Here is a 22457-nt window from a genome sequence, read left to right as displayed (position 1 = left end):
CTCAGTATTTAACCGGATGTCAGAAAAGTGAATAACTGTATTTCTTGTGGGAAACAAATACCTCATAGGGATTACCATACATTATGTATACCTTGTTTAGGGCCTGAGCACGACGTTGTTGGTTGCGCTGTGCTAAGTTTAACAAACGCACTATTAAGAGGTTAGACTGTGCCAGATTAGTGTTTGGGAAGCGTTAAATGCCGCCGGATGAGAAGCGCAAGGACAAAACAGCGAAGCCTAGGGTTGATGAACCGGCAGTCCCGGACGCCGGTTCTTTAGATGGCTCAGTGGAGCCAGAGGTTTTGCCGGGAGTTTCTATAGAGTCTCAGGCAGAAACTTTACTGTTACAGGATGTACCCTCTCAGGAGGCAGGCCAGGCTGAGGGGCTTCTCAGGTAACTATTCTTCCTCTCTTCCCAAAGTAGTTAGAGCCTCTCCTTCTGTTGCCAAAACTTCTTTTAGAGGTAGGCCAACTTCAGCTTCAGTAGGGCTTCTCCTAGCCTTCGGGTTCTGTACCTAAGAAACATATGCTTAAAATGGCAGAAGATTTGATTACTATGATTAGAGGTTCTATGGGCCCTCCTGATAAGAGGCCTAGAGTGGAACCAGAGTTTGACAGTTTTGAACAGGGTTCAGGGGCTTCTGAATCTTCTGCGGAAGATTTGCAGGAGTATCCTCATTATTCTGATTCTGATGTGGATGATGCCACTCCTTGGCTTCTCCTCCTGAGGATTTTTCATTTTCAGAGACTCTGCATTCCATGAGGGAGCACTTTAAATGGGAAGGCCAGGATTACTCTGATTCCAGGAAGAGGCTTAGGAATTCTTGTTTTACCCCAGCATAGGCCCTTAGCTATACCTCCTGTGTTGAATGTGGTGGAAGATGTTTTGCAGAGGCTTCCCTGAACCCTGATTCTTTGCCTCCTGCTCCTGTTAAACCTGATAGGTACTATAGGGTGCCCAAGCTCATAGGTATTTGTTTAAGAGTCCTAGGCGGACCCAGAAACTGTTTCTCAGGGGCCTAAAGGTGTTAAGGCCTCTGTGGTTAAAAATCCTGTTCCCACTGACAAAGAGGCAAGGGCGTTAGATAGGTGGGGTAAGAAAGTGTATACTTCTTCCACTCTAGCCATGAGAGCGTTGAATTGTCAGTTTCACATGCTGAAATATCAAAATTATCTCCTTTCACAATTGAAATCTAAGGTGGATGCTTTGGCGGAGGTATTGATTGTAAAGACTTGCTGGATTTAGTTTATGTGTCTGAACAAGTGGGCAAGCATTCTTTGCAATGTGGTTTTGATGCTGTGCAGGCCTCCTCGAGGGGCTGCCACTAGTTCTGTTCTTCGCAGGCATGCCTGGTTGAGGGATCAAAATTTGGCTGAGCATGTTAAGACAAGGATTTTGGATGCTCCTTTGCAGTCTGATGTGTTGTTTGGTTCACCTGTGGAAGCAGTTTTAAAGAAAATGGAGGACAAAGCTAAGTCTATGCAAACTGTTAAAGATTTTTTGCAGGTACAGCCACCAAGTTTAGTAGAAATTGGCCTGCTAAGGGGTGGACATATCCTGCTTATGATTCCCGGTCTAGGGGTAGGTCTAGACGTGGTAGGGGCAGGGCTCCAGGTTCTTTAGGCCTAGAACAGGAGTTCACCTGCTCAGACTTCTGGTGAGGGCAGGGTCAGTCCTTTCGTAAACAGACCCAATGACCTGCCTTTTCAACTGCCAGTAGATTCTCGTCTGGCAGCTCCTTTGGAAGGACAACTGTCTCTTTTCAAAGGAAATTGGGATTTAATTACTCAAGACAGATGGGTGTTGGACATCATTCTACCAGTCCCTGTGTCAGAAAGGGCCTAGGATTTTATTCTCGCATGTTCCTAGTACCAGAGAAGGGAACACGTGGAGACTGCTTTTGGATTTATCTCCTCAACACTTATCTGGACATTCCCAAGTTCAAGATGTTGACGTTACAACAGCTTTTACCCCTGCTGGGCAAAGATCACTGGATGGTAACTTTAGATCTCAAGGAAGCTTACCTTCATGTGCATATCAGGCTAAGTTACAGGAAGTATCTGCGGTTTCAAGCTGGAGATTCTCATTATCAGTTCTCTGCATTGCCCTTTGGCTTATCTACTGCCCAGAGTATTCACAAAGGTTCTGGCTCCAGTGATAGCTTACTTCAGGCTACAAGGACTTCAAATCTATCCTTATTTAGACGACTGCCTGATTCTGGCTCAAGAAAAGGAAGACCTTCTACAGCATCTGGAATATCTTATAGCAGTGCTAAGATGCCTAGGGTATTCTGTGAAAATAAAGTCCAGTCTAGTACCTCTCAAGACATGTGCTTTCTGGGTGTGAGACTGAATACAGCAGCCCAGATGGCCTTTTTAACCCCGGACAAACAAAAGAGTCTGTCACTTTACTTCCATCAACTATCTCATCAGTCCGTGCTGACTGCAGAGACAGTCCTTCAAGCATTAGGGTTCATGGCATCTTGTATTCTGGTGCTTCCCAATGCCAAACTGCATATGAGGAAGTTACAATGGTATCTCAAAAATGTATGGACACAGCACTGCCAGGATTTAGACACTGTCATTCAAATAATACCTTGCCTTCAAAGAGTATTTTTGTGGTGGGCTCAGGAATGTCACCTAAACAAGGGACTCTCTGTGACCCGGCCAGAGGCAGTCAGATTTTACCGACAGATGCCTCAGACATTGCTTGGGAGCTGATCTAGATGTAAAGTGGATACAAGACAAGTGGCCTGCCAGACTACAGCATCTACATATCAACATAAAGGAGATGTTAGCAGTCCAGTTCGCATTGCTGGCTTTCAAGGAGTTACTTCTTCCAGGGCAGGTGTTGATTCTAACAGACAACACAACTGTCATGTGGTACTTCAACAAACAAGGGGAACACATTCTTATCCTCTATGCAGGCATGCAATGATTTTATGGGAGAACGCTTGCACCTAACTCTTCAGGCAAGGTTTCTGCCAGGAGCACAGAACTCCTTAGCAGATGTGTTAAGCAGACAAATCATGGATCCCCACAAGTGGAAACTGGATCTTCATGTATTTCAGAAATTGACAGTGTCATGGGGAACTCCAGACATAGATCTGTTCGCTTCTCCACTAAACCACCAGCTGCCACAGTTTTGCACAAAGGGGTTTCATTACACAGCTTGGAAAGTGGATGCTCTGTCTTTCAGTTGGACAAACCTTCATCTGTATGCCTTTCCACCTCTGCCTCTTCTTCCAAAGGTACTGTTAAAGGTCAGACAGGACAGGCCAAGGATGATTTTGATAGCTCCAGATTGGCCTCGGCAACACTGGTACCCTCTACTACGGAGTCTGGTAAAGAAGCCTCCATGGCCTTAACCTTTGATTCCACATCTGTTATCCCAGCAGGACGGTCATCTGCTCAATGTCAAGCTTCACTCTCTTCATCTGACAGCCTGGCATATTCTGTGTTGAAACACAGCAGGTCTCAACTTCCTCAACAAGTTTTAAATGTGATTATGGAAGCTAGAAGACCTAGTACAAGGAAAGTGTACGCAGCAAAATGGAAGAGATTTTTATTTTGGAGTAAAGCAAAGAATGTGGAGATTTCTGAGCCTAATTTGAGTATGGCTCTTCAATATCTTACTGAGTTACTGGACAAGGGTCTGTCCTTCTCTTCCATCAAGATTCATGCTGCAGCAATCTCAGCTCACTATGATTGTGACCCACCATTGTTTTCGCATCCTTTGTTCAAGCAGTTTCTTAGAGGGGCTAAGAATATAAGACCCCCACGTAGAGCTCCTACTCCTGCTTGGGATCTCAATTTTGTGTTGGAAAAACTTACTCTACAACCTTTTGAGCCTCGCTACTGCTGAATTGAAATATTTGTCATGGAAGACTGCTTTTTTGTTGGCTATTACTTCTGCAAGAAGGGTGTCTGAGTTGCAGGCCCTTATGGCAGTCGAGCCCTTTTGATTTTCCATAAGGATAGGGTATCATTACGTACTAATCCTTCCTTTATGCCTAAGGTGGTTTCTAGTGTGGCTTTAAACCAGACTATTCATTTGCCTACTTTTATGCAGACCCCCAAAATAAAGGGGAAAAGATTTTGCATACTTTAGATGTACACAGGCAATTCGTTATTACTTAAGCAGGACTAAGGATTTTAGGCAGTCTCAGCAGTTGTTTGTTTCTTTTGCTTTGAGTTCGCAGGGCAAGCCTGTGTCAAAACAAACTATTTCTAGGTGGATTGGCTTTTGCATTGCATTTTGTTATTCCCATCATGGCAAGGAGGTTCCAGCTGGGATTAGGCCTCATTCCACTAGGGCTACTGCCACTTCAACAGCATTTCTACGGTGGCAACTAAGGATATTTTGGAAGCAGCTACTTGGAGTTCAGTGCATACTTTCTCTAAGCATTATCACCTTCCTATCTACTCTAAGTCTAGGGCTGGTTTTGCCACAGCTGTTTTGCAAGGCATGTTGTCAGCTCCTGCTTCTTTATGATTTGCCAGCCTCCCTTACCTCTGCTTTGGGATTCTACCCAATAGTAGGACTGCTGCAATGAAAGACGAAGAACATAGTACAGTTTTGTACCAACCATAAATGTAGATGTTCGAGGATTCCATTGCTGCAGTCCAATTACCCTCCCTCCTTCCCTCTGTGTTTAGGGGTGGTTGTGTAGGTGATTTACCTGCTTATATTTTTGTATATATTGTTCATGTTTAGGTGCAGGTATTTTGGGCCTTGTCTTTTTAGGGTCTTCTGACATCTGGGGCAAGAAAAGACTGAGGATATGACGCCGGTCATGCGCATTAGTACCCTGACGTACTGACGTCAGTCTAATGCGCCCTGACCGACGTCAGCCTTATAATCTGGTATTCGGGCCGACTGGATGCGGACTATACCCAATAGTAAGGACTGCAGCAATGGAATCCTCGAACATCTACATTTATGGTAGGTACAAAACTGTACTTTATTACTTACCTGAAGTGAGTTGCCGGTCTATATTCAAGTCTCCAAGTATTGTAGCTTCAGTATTTATTTATTTACATTTGTTGACCGGAAATGTCCCGACTGGACGTAGGTCCATCTTCAGCAGAGGCCCGGGGAGAAAAGCTCCACAGTTAAAATATACAGACAGTAGTTGCATTGGATTTACATAGCAATTAACAATTTGATTAACATAGCAATTAACAATTACAAACATAGTTACAGATTAATAACATAGTACATCAGTAGACAACTAGAATGTTTATCTTCGAAGTACATTACCGACATTAACAATTGTTACAATAAGAAGTTCCTGCTGTATTAGGCTTATGAGCATCCGAGCTTTGCTATAATCAGGGTAGGTAGTGGGTGGATGGGGTGGGTGATAATAGAGTGGGAGTTGCAAGGGCACTTGCCACATACAGTAGTATCAATGATATTCCCTGGTGGTGTATAAATTGCTGTTTAAAACTCAAAACTATATTTAAGTTCAGTATTGTTAAATATGGGTATTTCCTGTGGAAGTAAGGTGATGGTTAGGGAATTTTTGTAGATTGCTACACCACCTACCCGCTTGTTTTTTGTCATGCCTGAGTATATTGCATCGGGGGGGAATCTCATCCTTTTTTTTAACCAAGTTTCAGTAGGTATGACTACATCAGGAGTGTATGTGGCAAGGTGGGCGTGTATGTCATTGATTTTATTGCAGGTTTATATTTGGCAAGGTGAGTTCAGATTCTGTTTGTGCTGCATTAGGTGACTGTTTATTTTGGGGTTGGAAGCGATGGTTTTATAAACAATGTAACGTGGTTTGAATGAATATCTCTAATTTTTTGAATTGATATTTTACAGAGGGAAGAGTGTGGTCAGTTATATTTTGGTCTTGGTTTGTTATTTGATCATAAATTTGAATACTTAGTTTTGAGATATTTATAGATAAATGAGATATGGTTTGTAGCGATAGTGTTTGGAGGATAGGCAGGCCTGGTAGATGTTGATATTCTTTGTGAGGATTGGTTGAAGTCCTCAGATGGATTTGTTAATCGTTGATAAAGGCTAGAAGATGCTCTAAAATCTGAGTTAGGTGCATCTTATTTAACTTTGGTTTTAACTTTGTAAATTGGGATTAGAAAATGGAGGGTACTGGGTTGGTTGTAGAGATGTTATTTGATAGTTACAGGAAGCAAGGATTAAGACGGTTTGAAAGAGGGTCTTGGGTGGTAAACAAGTGGGTGTTATTATTGGGAGCAATTATATTTATTTCTTATGTGGAGAACTAATGGTATTGGTTTGAGGAATATGTGGTTGTATTATGGAAGTGTAAATATAAACTAAGAGGGGGTGGGTGGAAATTTGAGGTAATTGAGCAGAGTTTGCCTGAGTATTAGCGAAGGTGAACGAAGCTGGTTGCAAACTTGGCAAAGAGACAGAGAAAAACTATTGGAGACTTAACTTAAACAGCCACAAATCCTCTGATAGAGACAAGTAAAAGGAACAATGCAGTTTAAAAGGCCTCTGAACTAGTAGATTAAAGTCTTGATTTGGTTGCTGTAGGATGCAGTTTTGGTAGGAGTTGGTCCAGTATTACCTTGAATTTTACTAATGGTGATCATGGTAAAAAAATGCTCTTGACTGAGCAACCGTATAACGCAAGGCGGTTTCTATGGGCTTTGAAATGCAAAGTCTAAAGGCCACCCAAACCCCACAGATGCAAACCAATGAGAAGTAAGCCAGAATGCAGTAGTGCAGCTGTGGAAAATTACTGGATCAAAACTCTTGTTACACAAGAACAAAAAAGAACTTAATGAAGGTAGACAGTGGACTGCTAAAAACAATGAATTGAGCACAGTTAAAGGAAAAAGTACCAATGGGACTGCTATGCTCTAAGAAAATTGAGCTATTATAGTGGCGAAATTTCTTTGTTTTAGGCTTCTATAATTATAATTTACACACAAATATAGCCCACAGACTGGTGTTCAAACAACAGACTTCTTAATAGTGGGGACTAGCAGTTATATTTAAGGCAAGAATGCTTAAGAATCTGTAAAAATTAAAGAAATTGGGAAGACACATTGATAGCGGCCAGTAGCAGAATATAAGGTAGAGAAGATGTGGGTAGAAAGGGAAACTGATAGCAACGGAAAATATTGTATTGCAATTTCCCAGGAAGTCAGGATTTAAAATATCATGGGAGATGAGGAAAAAGTTGTTTTTTTTTTTTTTTTTTTTTAAATTATGCTATTGTTCTCTAGTGGCTCCTTTGTGTTACTGCATTGTGAGCAAGTGCTACGACTGAAGAAGTTGTTTGGGCAGTACTTTAAAAGTTGTGAAGGAAGAGATACCTCTGAGATTGTGTGGTAAGCTTTTCCATTCTGCCAGCAGATTATGTACTTGGGGCTGTTTTTATTTGGGGAAGTTAATCAGTGCTTTTGTGGTGCTGCGGTAGTGTTGTCGCCTCAGACGTTGCCCGTTCGATTCTCAGAGCATCTTCTGTGTAGTGGCATATGTGAATGGGCATTCCTTCATTGAAGGTTGTACGTTAGGCCTGGCAAGCCAGTACGTACAAATCTACTGCCAATCATTAGTGGACCGGAGTTCCGCTGTGGCGACCCCTAACCGGGAAAAGCTGAAAGACGCAATCAGTGCCTTTCACTTGGTTTGCAAATGTTAATGGTGGTAGAATTGTCATGCAGAGAAATTGGTGTTTTCTGCTCTCAGTACCACAGATTGGTCATTAACAAACATGCAGTGGTGAAATTAAAGTTTGGCAGGTATTTGTTTTGAAAAGTGCTCGCCTTTTTATCCGAACTACAAGCTCATTTTATTGCTCCATCTCACTGAGTAAATTTACTTGATTTATGCCAGTTTTGCAGTTTGTATTTAAACAAAAAAAATAATTTATGGTTGAATGTTTGCAGTTAGTTTGTGGGAGGAATTCAAATGGCATATTAAAAATAGTGTCAAAATACTGAAGTGTTTCACGGAAACATCTCCTGTGTTTAATGTTTTCTCATAACTGGCAATAAACAGTTGTGAACAAGTCCTCTGTTTTTCTTGAACTTGCTTTATCCTTTATGGGGTCGTGGGAATACTGGACCCTCTTCTGGCAGCCAGTGATTCAAAGCTTTATAGGTCATTTTGGATAGTGCACCTGTCTGTTTACACACACACACACACACACACACACACACACACACCCACCCACCCCTATGGGCATTTTGGAAGATTGACACTCCCCTACTCCATCTCTGTGGGAGATGAGAAGAAACAAAAACGCTCAGAAAAAATCCACACTGGCATAGTGGGGATATGGAGACTCCACATAGTGACTTTCTGAATATTCATAGTAAAATAAAACTGCTCTCTTTCTGTAGAAGTTGGTGTACTTTTGAGGTAATAAAACACATTGAAAGAACCATTACCTTGATTTCACATCACTTTGCATTTTGAAATCCATCTTGTAACCTCTGTTTAAAGCAAATTTTGTAGCATAACCCAAAGGGCTTAGTACTACAAGCTGCTGAGCTTCGTTCAGTACTCCTTTTTGAGTCTCTCATATGCTGTATGCTTACCTTTTTTAGGGGGTACTTTTCCTTCATCTGGACACCAATTGCAATGGCTCATATCCAATGTTGGGTTTGCTGGCTGCTTCATTTTACCTTTAGTCTGTTAAATTTTACCTGTGCCATATCCGATCTGAAGGGAGTCATGGTGGTTGATGCTGTCAGAGAGCCAGTAGGATTTTTTGCATCACCTATCCATGTCCCTTTCCCTCAAGCCCATTACATCGCTGGAGTCTCTGCTTGAACCTTGGTCACCGGGGCCATTGTCAAGGCTTTATCCCTCTGTGCCAATGGAGCAGCAACTTCCATGTGCATAATTTGTCTGAGCAAGCTGCTTGACTAGACGGTGTTTCCATCTCATACTGGAGGGGGGGGGTCTGCCTTGCACCTCAGATCTTCTCTGTTAAAGTTCAAAGTTGATAACTTTGTTTTTTCTTTTCGTATTTTTTCCTTTCTATGCAGACCATCAGTTTTGAGCCCATTCCATGTTTATAATGTTTACCACTGCTGCAGTAGTCTGAACTAAATGGGGTATGTCATGACAAGGATATAACAGCAGTTCAGCTTTCAAAGCTTCAAAGCACCTTCCCCATGACCAAACTGTTAAGCCCATCCTTGCCTTTCGACTGACTCTGGCACAACCATAAATTTTAAATGAACTATCTGTCCTCTAGTTCAGTTTATTTTTGATTGAACAAGAAGTAAAACAGGAGGAAATCTGTGAGTGTCTCCTTTGTTTCTCTGCATCCTGCAAACATGTCTGAAGTGTCAGTGATCGGTTACAGGTTTTCAGTCTCGTATCCTAGTATTGGAAGCTTATTCTAGGAGAGTCCTGCTTCTTTTCCTCTGCATGCATTGATGGATTTTAGATTCCAAAGAGTTATTTTTAGTGTAGTCTTCTGCAGGCCTGATGGTGATGTTTTCTTACTGTTTCTCTGGGTAATGTGTACCAAAGCTCTGATCAATGAGTTGTAAATTTCACAGAGCTTTAGTTTTAGACATCAAGCCACTAGGTGCCTTACTAGAAGTAGTTAGTTGCGGCATATTTTTGCTCATGTCCAGTGTTAGATAAGTTTCCTTCAGTTTTGTGCTTGCTACAACATTTAAAAATCAAATATACACCGATAAAACAAGTTTGGTTTAAAAAAAAAAAAAAGTGAATTTAACATTACATGATTAAATAGTTTACCACATTTTAAATGTGAAGTTGTATCAAATTGTGAGTTTACTAGCTCAACAGAAATTCTGCACCAAGAGCTTGAGCAGAAGCAAAAGTTAAAAAGTTAGTGGCAGGCTGGTATGGTTCTTGTCTAGGAAGTGTTTCCCTCTTATTAGGTCTGCTAAATTACCATCCAGCTTGATGGACTTCAGACTAGTCAAAAATTCAAAAGTTGCATGATCTTATCTTGCCTTTCTTCCACATGTAACTAGCTATTGCTGGCTATAGTCCCCTTACACTGATCTTTAAGTGTTGAAGAATTACTGTCACCAATGTTCAGCCCTCTTCATATCACCTTCCTAAGACTGCATCTCTCTCGTCTGCTTTAGGTTCCCCTGCTCAGGGTCGTCTTGCTGCCATGTCATATCACTGATGCCTGTGCTTGGACAGAGGCTTCAGGTAATGAAGTCTTGCAGCCTGCCAGCCAAAAATCTTGACTGTTTCCTTTAGTGCCTAAACAAAATATTTCAGGGCCAGCAGTACAAAGAAAATGATTATAGGAGATGTCTAGAGCCATGTTGATGCCACCATCTGTGGGAACTGTGGTATTCTTCATCTGAGTTTTTCACTGAAGTTGTGGTCATCTAATATGCTGGAGTCATCATTTCCCCTGACCTCCATAGTGAAGAAAGGATCCTCTCCATGACTCCAGAGTGAATCAGGCCAGGATAAGTCTTGGGAATTTCAGCTGCATGGACTATGTGACTGAGCTGGTGACAATTCTGTTTTGATCAGCTGTAGTGGAACGTGATTTGTGGCAGACTAGTACCAGTAAGAGTGAAAGGGAAGGTCTGCAAGAGGGTAGTGAGACCATCTGTGTTATATGGGTTGGAGACAGTGGCATTGACAAAAAGGCAGGAGTTTGAGCTGGATGTGGCAGAGTTAAAGATGTTAAGATTTGCACTGTGTGACTAGGGTGGACAGGATTTGGAATACGTTTATTAGAGGGTCAGCCCAGGTTGGAAGATTTGGAGACAAAGCCAGCGGCAAGATTACATTGGTTTGGACGTGCTGAGGAGGGATGCAGAGTATCTTCTTTTGGCTTTTCCCGGTTAGGGGTCGCCACAGCGGATCACCTGTCTGCTCATGATTGGCAGTGGAGTTTTACAGTGTCAAATTGCCAGCCCAGCACCCAACCTTCCACAGAAGGCACGCACTCATGCCTAGGGCCAATTTAGTGTGTCCAGTCCACCTACAGCATGTCTTAGGAATGTGGGAGGAAACCGGAGCACCCGGAGGAAATCCACGTGACTACAGGGAGGACATGCAGACTCTGCACAAAAGGCACCCCAGCCAAGAATTGAACCGGAGAACCTCTTGCAGTGAGGTGGCAATGCTAACCACTGCACCACCGTGGAGGGATGCTGAGTATATTGGGGAAAAGATGCTAAGGATGAAGCTACCAGGTAACAGGAAAAGAGGAAGATCTAAGATAAGGTTTATGGATGTGATGAGAGAGGACATGCAGGTGATTGGTGTGACAGAGCAAGATGCAGAGGACAGGAAGAAATGGAAACAGATGATCCGCTGTGGCGACCCCTAATGGAAACAGCCGAAAGAAGATGATGATTAGGAAGTCCACGCAGTGAGTTGGTACCTATTCTGTTTTGGTCAGCTGTAGTGGAACGTGCATTCTTTTAATTTATTTCTTTATCAGGAAGCCCACGCAGTCTGCTGTTTTCCCGTTATTGAGGATCCCTAAAAATGCACACATTTCTGTCCTCTCCCTATCCTCTGCATCAATCTGTCTACTTTTCCAATAAGTCCAGGAAAATTTCCATGGCATAAGGGCACAGTATATTTAAAATAAAAAAAAAAAAAAAAAAAAAAAAATTCTACGCGTTGGTCCAGGTGAACAGATGGCGCTTACTGTGTTGCAGTCTTAGTAGACAAGCCATTTGATTCAGTAAAACTTAATGATAAAGTTAAGGACTAACTCTGTCGTAATCAGCTGAAACTGTATAGGGAATGACCTTTCTGCTGTATGCTCAACTTCATGAGGCATAGTTGATGCTAACCCATTTCCAACAAATGCCTGCTCATGTGTTACATTTGTGCTTCTTGCCCAAACCTTTTCTGGGTGTTTGGAGTCTGATAGTATGACCTTTCCACTTCTTTACAACAACCTGGTTGTACCAAACTGGGATAAATATGTTAAACTGCATCCCGGACTGAAAGAGGTATGAAAAGCCTTCTGGCATAATTTTTTGGTCTAGAATGGTCACTACAAGCAGTTCTCCACATGGACATGGTCTAAAACACCCTGTCTCATGTGAAATACCTACTCTGCTTTTGAAAATTGGCAGTTTTCTGATGTACATCTCATCTGGCACATAATTTTCCTTCTGTCCACACAGCCATGAAAAAAAACAAACAAAAAAAAATTGTGCTCCATGTACCATCGGGTGGTTTTCTTGCACTTAAGACGTGAGCAGCGTAAAGAAAATGTCCAAAATTGATTAAAGTAAGCTAACCTTTGAATACCACTTGCAAACCAATATTCATATCTATGTAGGTGGCAGTATAGCGAATAAAGATTTAATTTAAATGTATAAATATGTAAATGTGATGTAATAAATGTAAATATAAAAATGTAATAAGTATGTAAATATGTTAAATCTTAAGCTTCAATGCTATGTTACTAATCAATGTTAAGTTTGGTACTGTGTAAATTTGAATGCTTCTGTATACACCTTATATTTTGCTTAAAATTTAACTGTGGAGCTTTTCTGCCTGGGCCTCCGATGAAAATGGACATGCATCCAGTCGGACTTTCACAGTCGTCAAATGTAAAATAAATAAATTTATATAATCTTTCTTCGTAGACAAGGTGTTTAACAAAATTTGTCTTGCCTAATACGTTTGTATGTTAATATCATTGGTGTGTGTGCAGTTTTCCTCCAACCTTATTTCAAAGTGTCTAAGTAGATTTTTTGTGTAATGTCAAAGAGTTCTACCCTTTTTGCAAAATAGATTGAAAGATAGTTTTAATAATAAGGCTATTCCTAACTTGTTTGCTGACATGAGATTTAAATGTTAGGGGTAGTTTATTGAAAATCCAAGTCCACCTAATGCATACAGTTCTGAAAAATGCTGCTCTGGCTTTTAGGATAGATACTCCACATTGCCTCTGCCAGCCTGCATGACTCTACATTTCTTGTTGTCGAACAAAATATGGTTCTCCATAGCCCATTAAATTAATTCCCATAATTATTTATCCTTGCTTTGACTTCTGTACTCTCCCATTCCAACTCTTTTAATTTTGGCTATAAGAATTCTTTTTTTAATGAGCTAACGGTACTTAAATTTGCTGGTTGCATTCTTGCTGACTGGCTGGAAGTTGCACATGTGGTTTGTTCATGTCTTGGTTCTGCTAGACATTAGTTTACATTTCTCACTGGGGACTGTAGCCTAATAAATGACTTGCTGTAGTAAACTTAAACCAGTGACTAATTCAGTCGTTGGGGTGGTAGTTGTAAAGGAGGTCTTGTTTGACAGAAGGATTTGCATTTGAATAAGTAAGCTGTTGAGAGACTTGACTGTTAACTATTTTCTCAGATTGTTTTTTAATTTAATTTAGCTTTAATTTGGTTCAGGCCTGTTGCTTTTTAATTATATTTTGGTTTAATCCAGTATGCTTAATTTGTTCAATCTTCATTTCTTCCCACACATTCTCAGATTATTAATTGGGTTTTGTGAACCATAGTTGGCTTAGTTTTTCTGCTAAGACAACAGTTTAATATGGTTTTCAAGCTGTTCACACTTTGGTATTTTTTTTCTGTGCCTCTCTCCACCCTGTACCTGCTTACCTTCATGCTTCTCTTCCCAGTAGGACACTATTTATTCCCTTACCCAGGATCAGAGTGAGAGCTGCCCAGAGGGGGCCATCATTCATGTTTTATTCCCTCTGCAGCATCCTGGCAACAAGACCCCCACAGGTACTTGTAGTGATCTAGCGCAGTGTGTGACTGCAGCTACACTTATCTTTAACATTTATAAATAGACTGTTTATCTTCAGGGATATTTTTCTCTTGCAGGTATTTTTATTGGCAGGATGCCAGCTTCTAACTTTATATCCTACACACAATGTATTACGCATATTCTTTACTGATTTATACCAAGTTGCAGTAGCTGTGTGTATAAACTAAAAACTTTTAATGAGATCAGTCTTTGTTAGCTGCAGTGTAATATATGTATGTTTGATTTGTTAACATACTGTCCTGTTGTATATTCATGTTGTAGCTGATAGGATCCATTTGTATCAGACTATCATCCAGTTAAATCCATAATGAAGGAATAGTTACACAGTGGCACAAACAGTTGGCCAAATTCATTTTTAAATAATACTAATATAAGGAGTGCAGATGCCTCTGTCAGTAAGCCGTACAGGAAACCCCATTGCAGGCATCTTGTAGATAAGATGCGTTTTGTATACTGCACATGGAGGACTGCAGTCTCGTGCCCTCACAGTTTGTGTTTGAGGTTGCCTCCGTCCCTGACACAGTGTGACCTATGAGTTGGAGTAGTTATGGTAGAGTTTGGGATGCAGCAGAGCTTGCAAACTTTCACAGTTTTAGCTCACAAATGGTCAGCATCTCTGGCTGCCTGTTTGATCAGATCTTTTGACGTCTGCTTTCCATTGTTTGGTATTTATCCAAAATGGATCTGTCTTGTGTCTAAGAAACTGCACAATATTGTAAAGTTCATTAATATATTTTGTCTGTTGCTCAACAAACCCCGAATGTGAAGTTGTTCAATCTAGCCGTTTGTTCTTACACGTGGCTACCGGCTCCGAGTCGGCCACTTTCCAAGCTCAAGATCTTCGAGTAGCTCGAGGCACAGACCCTATCCCATGATGCTCTCCTACCAACCCCATATCTAGTTTGTCACTGCAACGGATCGCACGATCTTCGGAGAACTCGGACCAGTAATCTTTTTCTCCTGTCTTTGGACAATTTTTTTCTATAGATATAGTTTATCAGGGAACTGATATAGGTTATTTGACATATCACAGATATTTGTTGCATTTCAGTGAATTAACTGCAGTGTTTATATTGTTGGAGCAGGTTGCTCTTAGGCCTTTGGCCTTTCTTTAGTTGGCGTTTTACTTGACAGGGTTTTGTCAGGTTGCTTCCCTATCTCCTTGTTTGTCACAGTGTGTACAGCTAGATTTGTTTTTCAACTTGCTATTGATATTTTTCTTTCTGTTTAGGGATTTGAACTTTCTTCAGCGGTTCCTCTGGGATGAATGCACATGAGGATACTCCAGTGGTTACTCTTCACACAGTGGTCTTAACCGCTTTCAATGTCACACAAGATTCTACTGACAAATGCTTGCAAAAAGGACCTTCTTTGGTGGTTGAACAGCCACCAGGTAACTGTAGGTCGCCCATTTGTACTTCCCCCTCCCTCAGCCACGGTGACCACGGATGGCTTCCCTGATAGGGCGGGGGGCTTTTTCAGGGAAGAACTGTACAAGGCACTTGGTCAGAGATGGAATCCCATTTACACATCAGTGTCCTAGAGTTGAGAGCAGTGTTTCTAGCATTGCAACACTTTTACAACTCTCTACCTCGAGACAAATTGCAGTACAGACAGACATGTCGGTAGTCTGGTACATCAACAAACAAGGGGGAACCAAGTCTTACCCTTTATGCCGAGAGGCCCTCAGAATTTGGCAGTGGGCTGTATCCTCCGGGAGTTTTCTGATAGCAACGCACATCCCGGGGTCATCCAACGTGATAGCGGACAAATTGAGCAGAGCCATTCTGTTGCCTCATGAGTGGGCCCTCAAAGAACAAGTGGCGGAGATGATATTCTGCAGATGGGGCCAGCCTTGCTGCGACCTTTTTGCATTCTCAATGAATGCCAAATGCAGAAGCTACTTTGCCCTGTACCCTCCACTGGGGGACAGCCCAAGGGATTCACCCGTACACGATTGGCCCTCAGGTCTCCTTTATGCCTTTCCACCAACCCCTCTGATCCTCAGATTCTTACAAAAAGCCAAAAGCTTGAGAAGGACTGTTATTCTGATAGCCCCGTTTTGGCCTCGGCAGATATGGTTCCCCTTCCTTCAGCAATACCAAGTGGAAGAACCTTGGGTTCTGGACCCAGTGCCAGACTACCTGACTCATTCGTCGGGAGTTCTTCACCCCTCTCTTTTCTCCCTCAAACTGACAGCTTGGCTGCTCCACTTCCCAACCTAGCCAGGTCATATAAATTGTCTTCTGCAGTACAACATATTCTAGTTTCTTCTCATAAAGTCTCCACCAGGAAACTGTACAACAGTAAATGGAAGTGATTTGTTCATTGGGCTTCTCAGCATAATATTGATCCCTATGTCGCTCCTATTTATAGTATTTTGGAATTCTTGACTTCGCTTTTTCACAATGGTGCGGCAGCTGCTACTATAAGGGTTCAATTGGCTGCTATATCCAACTTTCATGTGGGATGCAAAGGTTCTAACATTATGTCCCACAGATTATGTAAAGCTTTTTTGAAAGAGACTCATCACCTTAGGCCACCCATCAGATATCCTGTTTCTCCCTGGAATCTAAATTTGGTGCTGTCTCAACTTATGCTTCCCCCTTTGAGCCGGCGTCATCTTGTCTTCTGAAGTTTCTTTCTTAGAAGACAATTTTCTTGGTGGCTATTATCTCGGCGTGCAGAGTTTCTGAACTACAAGCACTTTCTGTCAGACCTCCATATTTGGTCTTTCACCCCGACAGTGAGTCTCTCAGGACAAATTCTACCTTTCTTCCTAAGGTCTGCTCCGAGACTAATTTAAACCAATCTGTTGAGCTTCCCACCTTTTTCAGACATCATTCCAATAAATTGGAGTACATGTTACATAAGCTTGATGTTCACAGACAAAGTTTTATTTGGACAGAACAAAGGAATTTAGGAAATCGGATCAACTCTGTTTCCTATGCAGATAAGGGTCTTTCTGTATCCAAAGTTACATTGTCTAAATGGCTTTCTGATTGTATAAAATTTGTATATTCTTCAGCTAACTAACCTTTAGAGCGTCATTCTACCAGGGCTGTTTCAACATCCCTGGCTCATGCAGCCCATTTACCTTTGGACACCATTTGTGCAGCTGCTACTTGGTCCAAACCTCATACATTTATCACTCATTACAAAGTAGACAGGGCTCCCTTTGGTTCCACCATTCTCAGGAATGTACTCCCGTGAACCGCTACCCACATGTAAGAACAAACGGTGAGATTGAGCAACTTCACATAAAGAAGTTATGTTCTTACCATAACGTTCCATGTGAGTTGTTCATCTCACCTTTGTTCTTACACTCCCTCCCACCTTCCCCCTCTGGGTTCTGGAAGAATGGGTATAACTGGTGGTCTGGTTGGTCTGACTAGTGTCCTTCCTTCCAGCCAGGATATCTCTTAGCTAATTGTAGATAGCTATATACATGTGTACATATTGTATTTTTGGTGCTTAGTTGTATTTTTTTTCTTGCTGGGTTCAGCAAACTAGATTTGGGGTTGGTAGGAGAGCATCATGGGATAGGGTCTGTGCCTCGAGCTACTCAAAGGTCTTGAGCTGGGAAAGTGGCCGACTCGGAGCCGACGGATCGGCTCCATACCCACATGTAAGAGCAAAGGCAAGATGAACAACTCACATGGAACGTTATGGTAAGAACATAACTTTTTTATGCAGTATTGCCAGTTTACCTGTAACTCATCTCCAGTTTGCTAACTTGAAATTATAAAGCCATTATTTAATTTTACTAGACAAGTGTTAGTTCAGAAGACTTCTAAAAGGTAGGGGAGAGGTGTTTTGGCAGAAAGTGTTTTCTGCTTTTTCCTCTTTATGCAGAACATTGACAAAACAGAATATTTATTGATTTATTGTCATTAGAAGGTATTTATACTCTGCTGTACCGCTTAGACCTTCTCATTGTGCTTTTGGGGTAATTTGTCTTCAATATCCCACCTTGACTTTTCTAGTTGGATGTACTTTTTGTTTGTACTCTGGGTTTAGCTATTTTCCCAAGCTGATTGTTAGGTCTGGCTTGCCCTTTGTGTGTGCCTCTCTGGTGCCACAGTGAAGTGTAAGGTGGTGCATTATTTAGGTGTGGAACTGAGGACCGGGTGTATTTTTTTTTTTGTAACAGTGTATTTTTTTGTCTATATGTGTGGGTTTGACACTAACAGCAGTCGTAGTTGAAGTGTGTATTTTTTGTTACCTTTATTTTCTTTACACATGGTAGTATGGCGTAAAGTATTTTTGCAGTATTTTTGTTACCATTATATTCTTTACAAATGGTAGTACGGTATAGAGTATTTTTGCAGTATTCCTCCTGCCTCTAGCTTTGTCTGCAGCCCACTTTAACAAGGAAGCTACTGACTGCCACTTCATACCTTTCATTAACTGATGCATTCTTCCTGTGTGTGAAGCACAGAGGGCATGGCTGCTGTCATACCCAGTAGAATCTTAACTGATTAATGTATTCTTATGGTTTATAGTATATTATTGTTCTGCCCATCTTAATTTAACATGTTTAAAACCTGCACTGGAAATGTAGTGTGAAAAACTGATGGTGCCTCAGCTGAGTTATAGTATACTGGGTTTTGATCCCAACTATACAAGAAGTGTAATTACTGGAGAATTTAATCTGACTCATTGCACTATACTGTTTGTTTTTCAGTATGTTGTGCATCCATAACTGTGAAAATTCAGGATTATAAGCTGTGTTGCTTGGTGGCTTATTAAAAGCAAATTGTAGCTCTGTGGGTGTTGTATATTTAATAACAGTGACATCTCATGCACTGCATGCCATGTGTTAAAAATACTGCAAGGGCAGTAAAATTTTATTAGCTTTTATTGTCTGATAGTAAATAACGGCATTTCTTTGCAGTTATGAGTGAAATAGTATTAAATCTTTGACTTAGTCTCTTGTTGTTGGGCTTACCAAGTTGGAGTTAATTTAAGTAGAAGATTAACACATTGGTATGCTATTGGTCAGCAGGTACCCAGGCAGGCAGAGTGGTTTGTTGAAATACTGTTGCTTGTAATCAATCATTCCAGTGGGTGATTTAAAAAATATGGAAGACAGTCATTGCACCTCTGCTAAGAAAGCTTTGCATGGTATGTATGACACTGTGTATTACTTCAGTTAACTGAATTGTTTCTAGAGTAAAGGTTTTTGTAGTATGTTATTTGGCAGTCCATTTCTAAGAGAGGCAGATACCAGAAAAAAATGAAATTGCATTTCTTTTAAGTAGTAGATTTCAGCAAAATTAAGTTAACTAGGAGTGAATAGTATTGTAGTAATGTGTGTGTGATCATGATATTTGCATATTTAATAACTGTGCAAGACTGCAGATTTCACATGGAGAACTTGTAGTTTTGCATTCTGCTCAACTCGTTCATAATGGAATCTCATTGTCTGAGGTCTCTGGATGCTTATGTTCTCTTGGGTATAAAGCAAGTATTTATACCAGTTGTACTTGTGATGGTTTTGGGAGTTAGTGATGAAAGTGTTCACCTTCTGCTTCTTTGGGACATTTCACTAAAATCATACCATGTAGCAGGACTTCACATTAAAGTATGTAACTAGAAACACTTAAGTTGAGCATGATTGCTCATTCCTATAAATCAGTTAGCCAAGTAGAATAATGTCTTTTGCAGGGTTGGGATTGCATGCTGCCTGAAGTAAATTACATTAAATACTTAATTGGTATGCAGAGCCGTAGTTTTCATCTTTATAACATGTCTCTGGAAAATACTTATGCTTTTGATGTCTGCTTCCCATCAAAGTATTTGCCATCTCAATTTAATGAAGTGTAAGAGCAGTGCCAGCATGTTGCAGTAATCTGTAATTTCCTATATATGTATGCTCCTTACTTCTTCCTTCTGTACCTATATCTTCACTCTACCTATTAGTCGGTAATTCCCTCTTCAGCGTTCCTCAGTTCTTTTGTAATCTGACTTGAGAAGTTCACTTGTGTAGACTATGTAAATATGTATACATATAGCTAGATCCTTTGATTGCTCTGTAAAAGCATTTTATACTATTTCTTTTGTTAGTACGTCTCTTATTTCATTGTAAAATTTGTAGTAATAAATTTTATATACGTTAACATTTTGTTGGTGTGTTTGTCTAATTACTTTCACTTGTCCACAGCCATATCTTAAATCACAATGGCTATGCCCTTGTTCTAACCCTGACTAACTACCTCAATTTTCTCAAAGTATTATAGCTACCTATTTTTCTGATAACGACCAAAAAAAAAGTATTCTTATTAGGAAATATTTTGAATGGCTAACCATAGCTGAAATGTACCATGATCCTGTTTACAGAAATGCAGTAAAATGTAATGAATGAGATGAGTATTTGTAAATTTAGCTGTATTTGTAAATGTCTCGTATTATAAATTATATTGTGGGGTTTTTTTTTGGTTTGTTGGAGCTTTTCTTCCCGGTCCTCCACTGAAAATGGACATGTATCCAGTTGGACTAGCCCGGACAATAAATGTAAAATAAAAAATAAAATTGTTTAACCTTGTTGGAGCTTTTCTCCCCAGGACTCTATTGAAATCAGGCTGCTTTGGCCCAGTGGGCTGTCCTGGTAAACAGACTGTAAAATAAAAATAATGGTTCAGCATGCTTTGTTCTAATCTGGGAAATGTCATGCTTTAACATTTGAAGCTATTCTGTAGTAGCCATTTGACTTACTGTTGTGTGCTAGCCTGGTTTTCTGACTGCAGTGACCATAAGGAAGTGTACTCGGCCAGTTCCACTGTCATTTACTTTTCTGGATCCTTGTGATCTACCTGTCGGACCATGGGCAGGAATAGTTTAGTGAAGATCTGTCGTAAGTCACACTCCAGAAAACACTTGGAATTCACTGCATTAAACTTCACCTAAAAGGGGGTTAAATTCAAACTCCTTCACTGGCTTTCTTCTGAATTTAAAAACTGAAGTTTTGCTGGCATTGAAGAGGCAGTGAAAGAGCAGTGTTAGACACCCGGTTATCATGCAGCTAATAGCTCTACTTCTACAGCTGTGCTGTTACAAAAACGTTATGTAACTGGTAATTTGTTTTCCACAGACCTCCTCTTCCCACATTCCATGTGCATTGCTTATGCTGTCTGTAAGTCAAAATAGCATTTGGCAGAACAGCTGACAGCCAAAGGCTATTTTTTTCTTGTTTTTCTGTAGTGGCTAATCTTATTTTTAAATGTATTCGGCATCTAGAGATGTTCTAAAATCCATCTTGTTTTTGGACAGCAGCCTGTGTCATAAAATAAACCATCCCGGAAATAAGTTGAAGTAAGGGAAGGTAGTGAAGGGACTGAGCTGTAGGCTTGGTAAGGGGTAATTGTAACTCATTAAATGAGAGGAGTTAAAGGGGACAGTTGGTAATTCCTCTCAGAAGCTGATCCAGTTTTTTGTGGAGGGCACTGATATTTGCTTATATGACAAGGTCCTAGTCAACTCTCTGATTTGTTCCAGATGTCAACAGTGTGTACAGACCAGATTTGGGAATTGTGACGTACGTGTGTCTGTGCAGCACATTGGACTTTTTTTTTTTTTTTAAGTGTTGCAAAACTTGTTATGAGGGAGGACTGTGGGCAGACTAAGGTGTGAAGAAATGAGGGAGGACTGTGGGCAGACTAAGGTGTGAAGAAATGGACGGCATCTTTAACTTGTTGCTTGTATGAAGCAAAATACAAGCCTTTTGTTTCCTCAGAATGTAGCTGTCACTATTTTACTTTTAGGTAGATGTTCCTTAAGATGAAAGGGTGGGGTGAGAGGGACTTGGAAAATGAAGCACCACTTCTTTCTGAAAAGAGTGGGCTGTCTGTAGGAGCCCATGTACACTGTGTTAAGACACTGATATATTCAGCACTGAAGCTGCGAGAGAATTTTCCTCATCTCACCTTCCGAAGAACTTTAATTCACTTAAGACACTTTAAAAAAATCTGTTACTCAGGCTGCAAGGATAAGTGTGTATTTGTGCATATCTGTCTATATTTATATATATATAAATGTATAATATATGTGTACGTATATATATATATATATATATATATATATATATATATATATATATATATATATATATATATATAAATACAGAGAGAGAGGCATAAATACACAAACACTTATTTTGGTCAGAGTAGTCGATTCAGAGAGCATGATGTTGGGAATTGTTAAACTGCAGTATGTCTAGAGAACTGACCGATTCAGGGAGAATATGGACATTGCAAAAGTTAACTATCAACTTCTGAGATGAAAGGCAGAAACACTGAGTCTGTGTATCATGCTGCCGTGGCACTACCATGGTGAATATCTCCAGTCATTATCACCTCACAAGCCACCAGTCCCAGGAATTTTCTGCTGAGTGTATTGCACAGCTGCTTAGCTTGTTCCAGCCTATCACACCATCTTCCAGTTAAGGTATTATGCGACCTTGGCATTCCATACCTTTTTTTGCCATGGGCATTCCGGTTAGGTTTTTGGTGCATTAAATGGTAGTAATTGCTGCCTGCAGTTATGCCTATAGTGCCCAGCAGGTGGTAATCGCACAACAGAGCAAGTCTGACCCCCCCACACACACACAAAACAGAATTGAAAAAAACACTGCATTGTGCCAGTTACTTTCTGACTTGGCCAGGTCTCCATTTGCCCTCTTTGGTTATGAAACTGGCCGTTTTGCAGATGTTCA

At 40.7% G+C, this 22457-nt stretch overlaps 1 protein-coding gene across 3 annotated transcripts in view; it reads left to right on the top strand.

Annotated features, from left to right (window-relative positions):
• LOC122810396 (solute carrier family 12 member 4-like) overlaps nucleotides 1-22457 on the top strand; it is a 2349234-nt gene that overhangs the window by 225660 nt on the left and 2101117 nt on the right. Inside the window, exon 1 of one of the 3 annotated variants that reach the window (XM_044082001.1) lies at nucleotides 18790-18871. The exons of the other annotated variants lie outside the window; for them this stretch is intronic. Coding sequence (XP_043937936.1) covers nucleotides 18829-18871 — 43 coding nt within the window. The 5' untranslated portion in view covers nucleotides 18790-18828. Of the gene's footprint in view, nucleotides 1-18789; nucleotides 18872-22457 lie in introns of those variants that run through there. 3 annotated transcript variants of the gene reach the window in all.

The sequence above is a fragment of the Protopterus annectens genome, chromosome 8.part1 (assembly GCF_019279795.1).
Source record: "Protopterus annectens isolate FY-2018-M chromosome 8.part1, PAN1.0, whole genome shotgun sequence".
Taxonomy (NCBI): domain Eukaryota; kingdom Metazoa; phylum Chordata; order Ceratodontiformes; family Protopteridae; genus Protopterus; species Protopterus annectens.
Note: the sequence above shows the minus strand (reverse complement) of the source record. Positions and strands in the feature narration are given on the sequence as shown.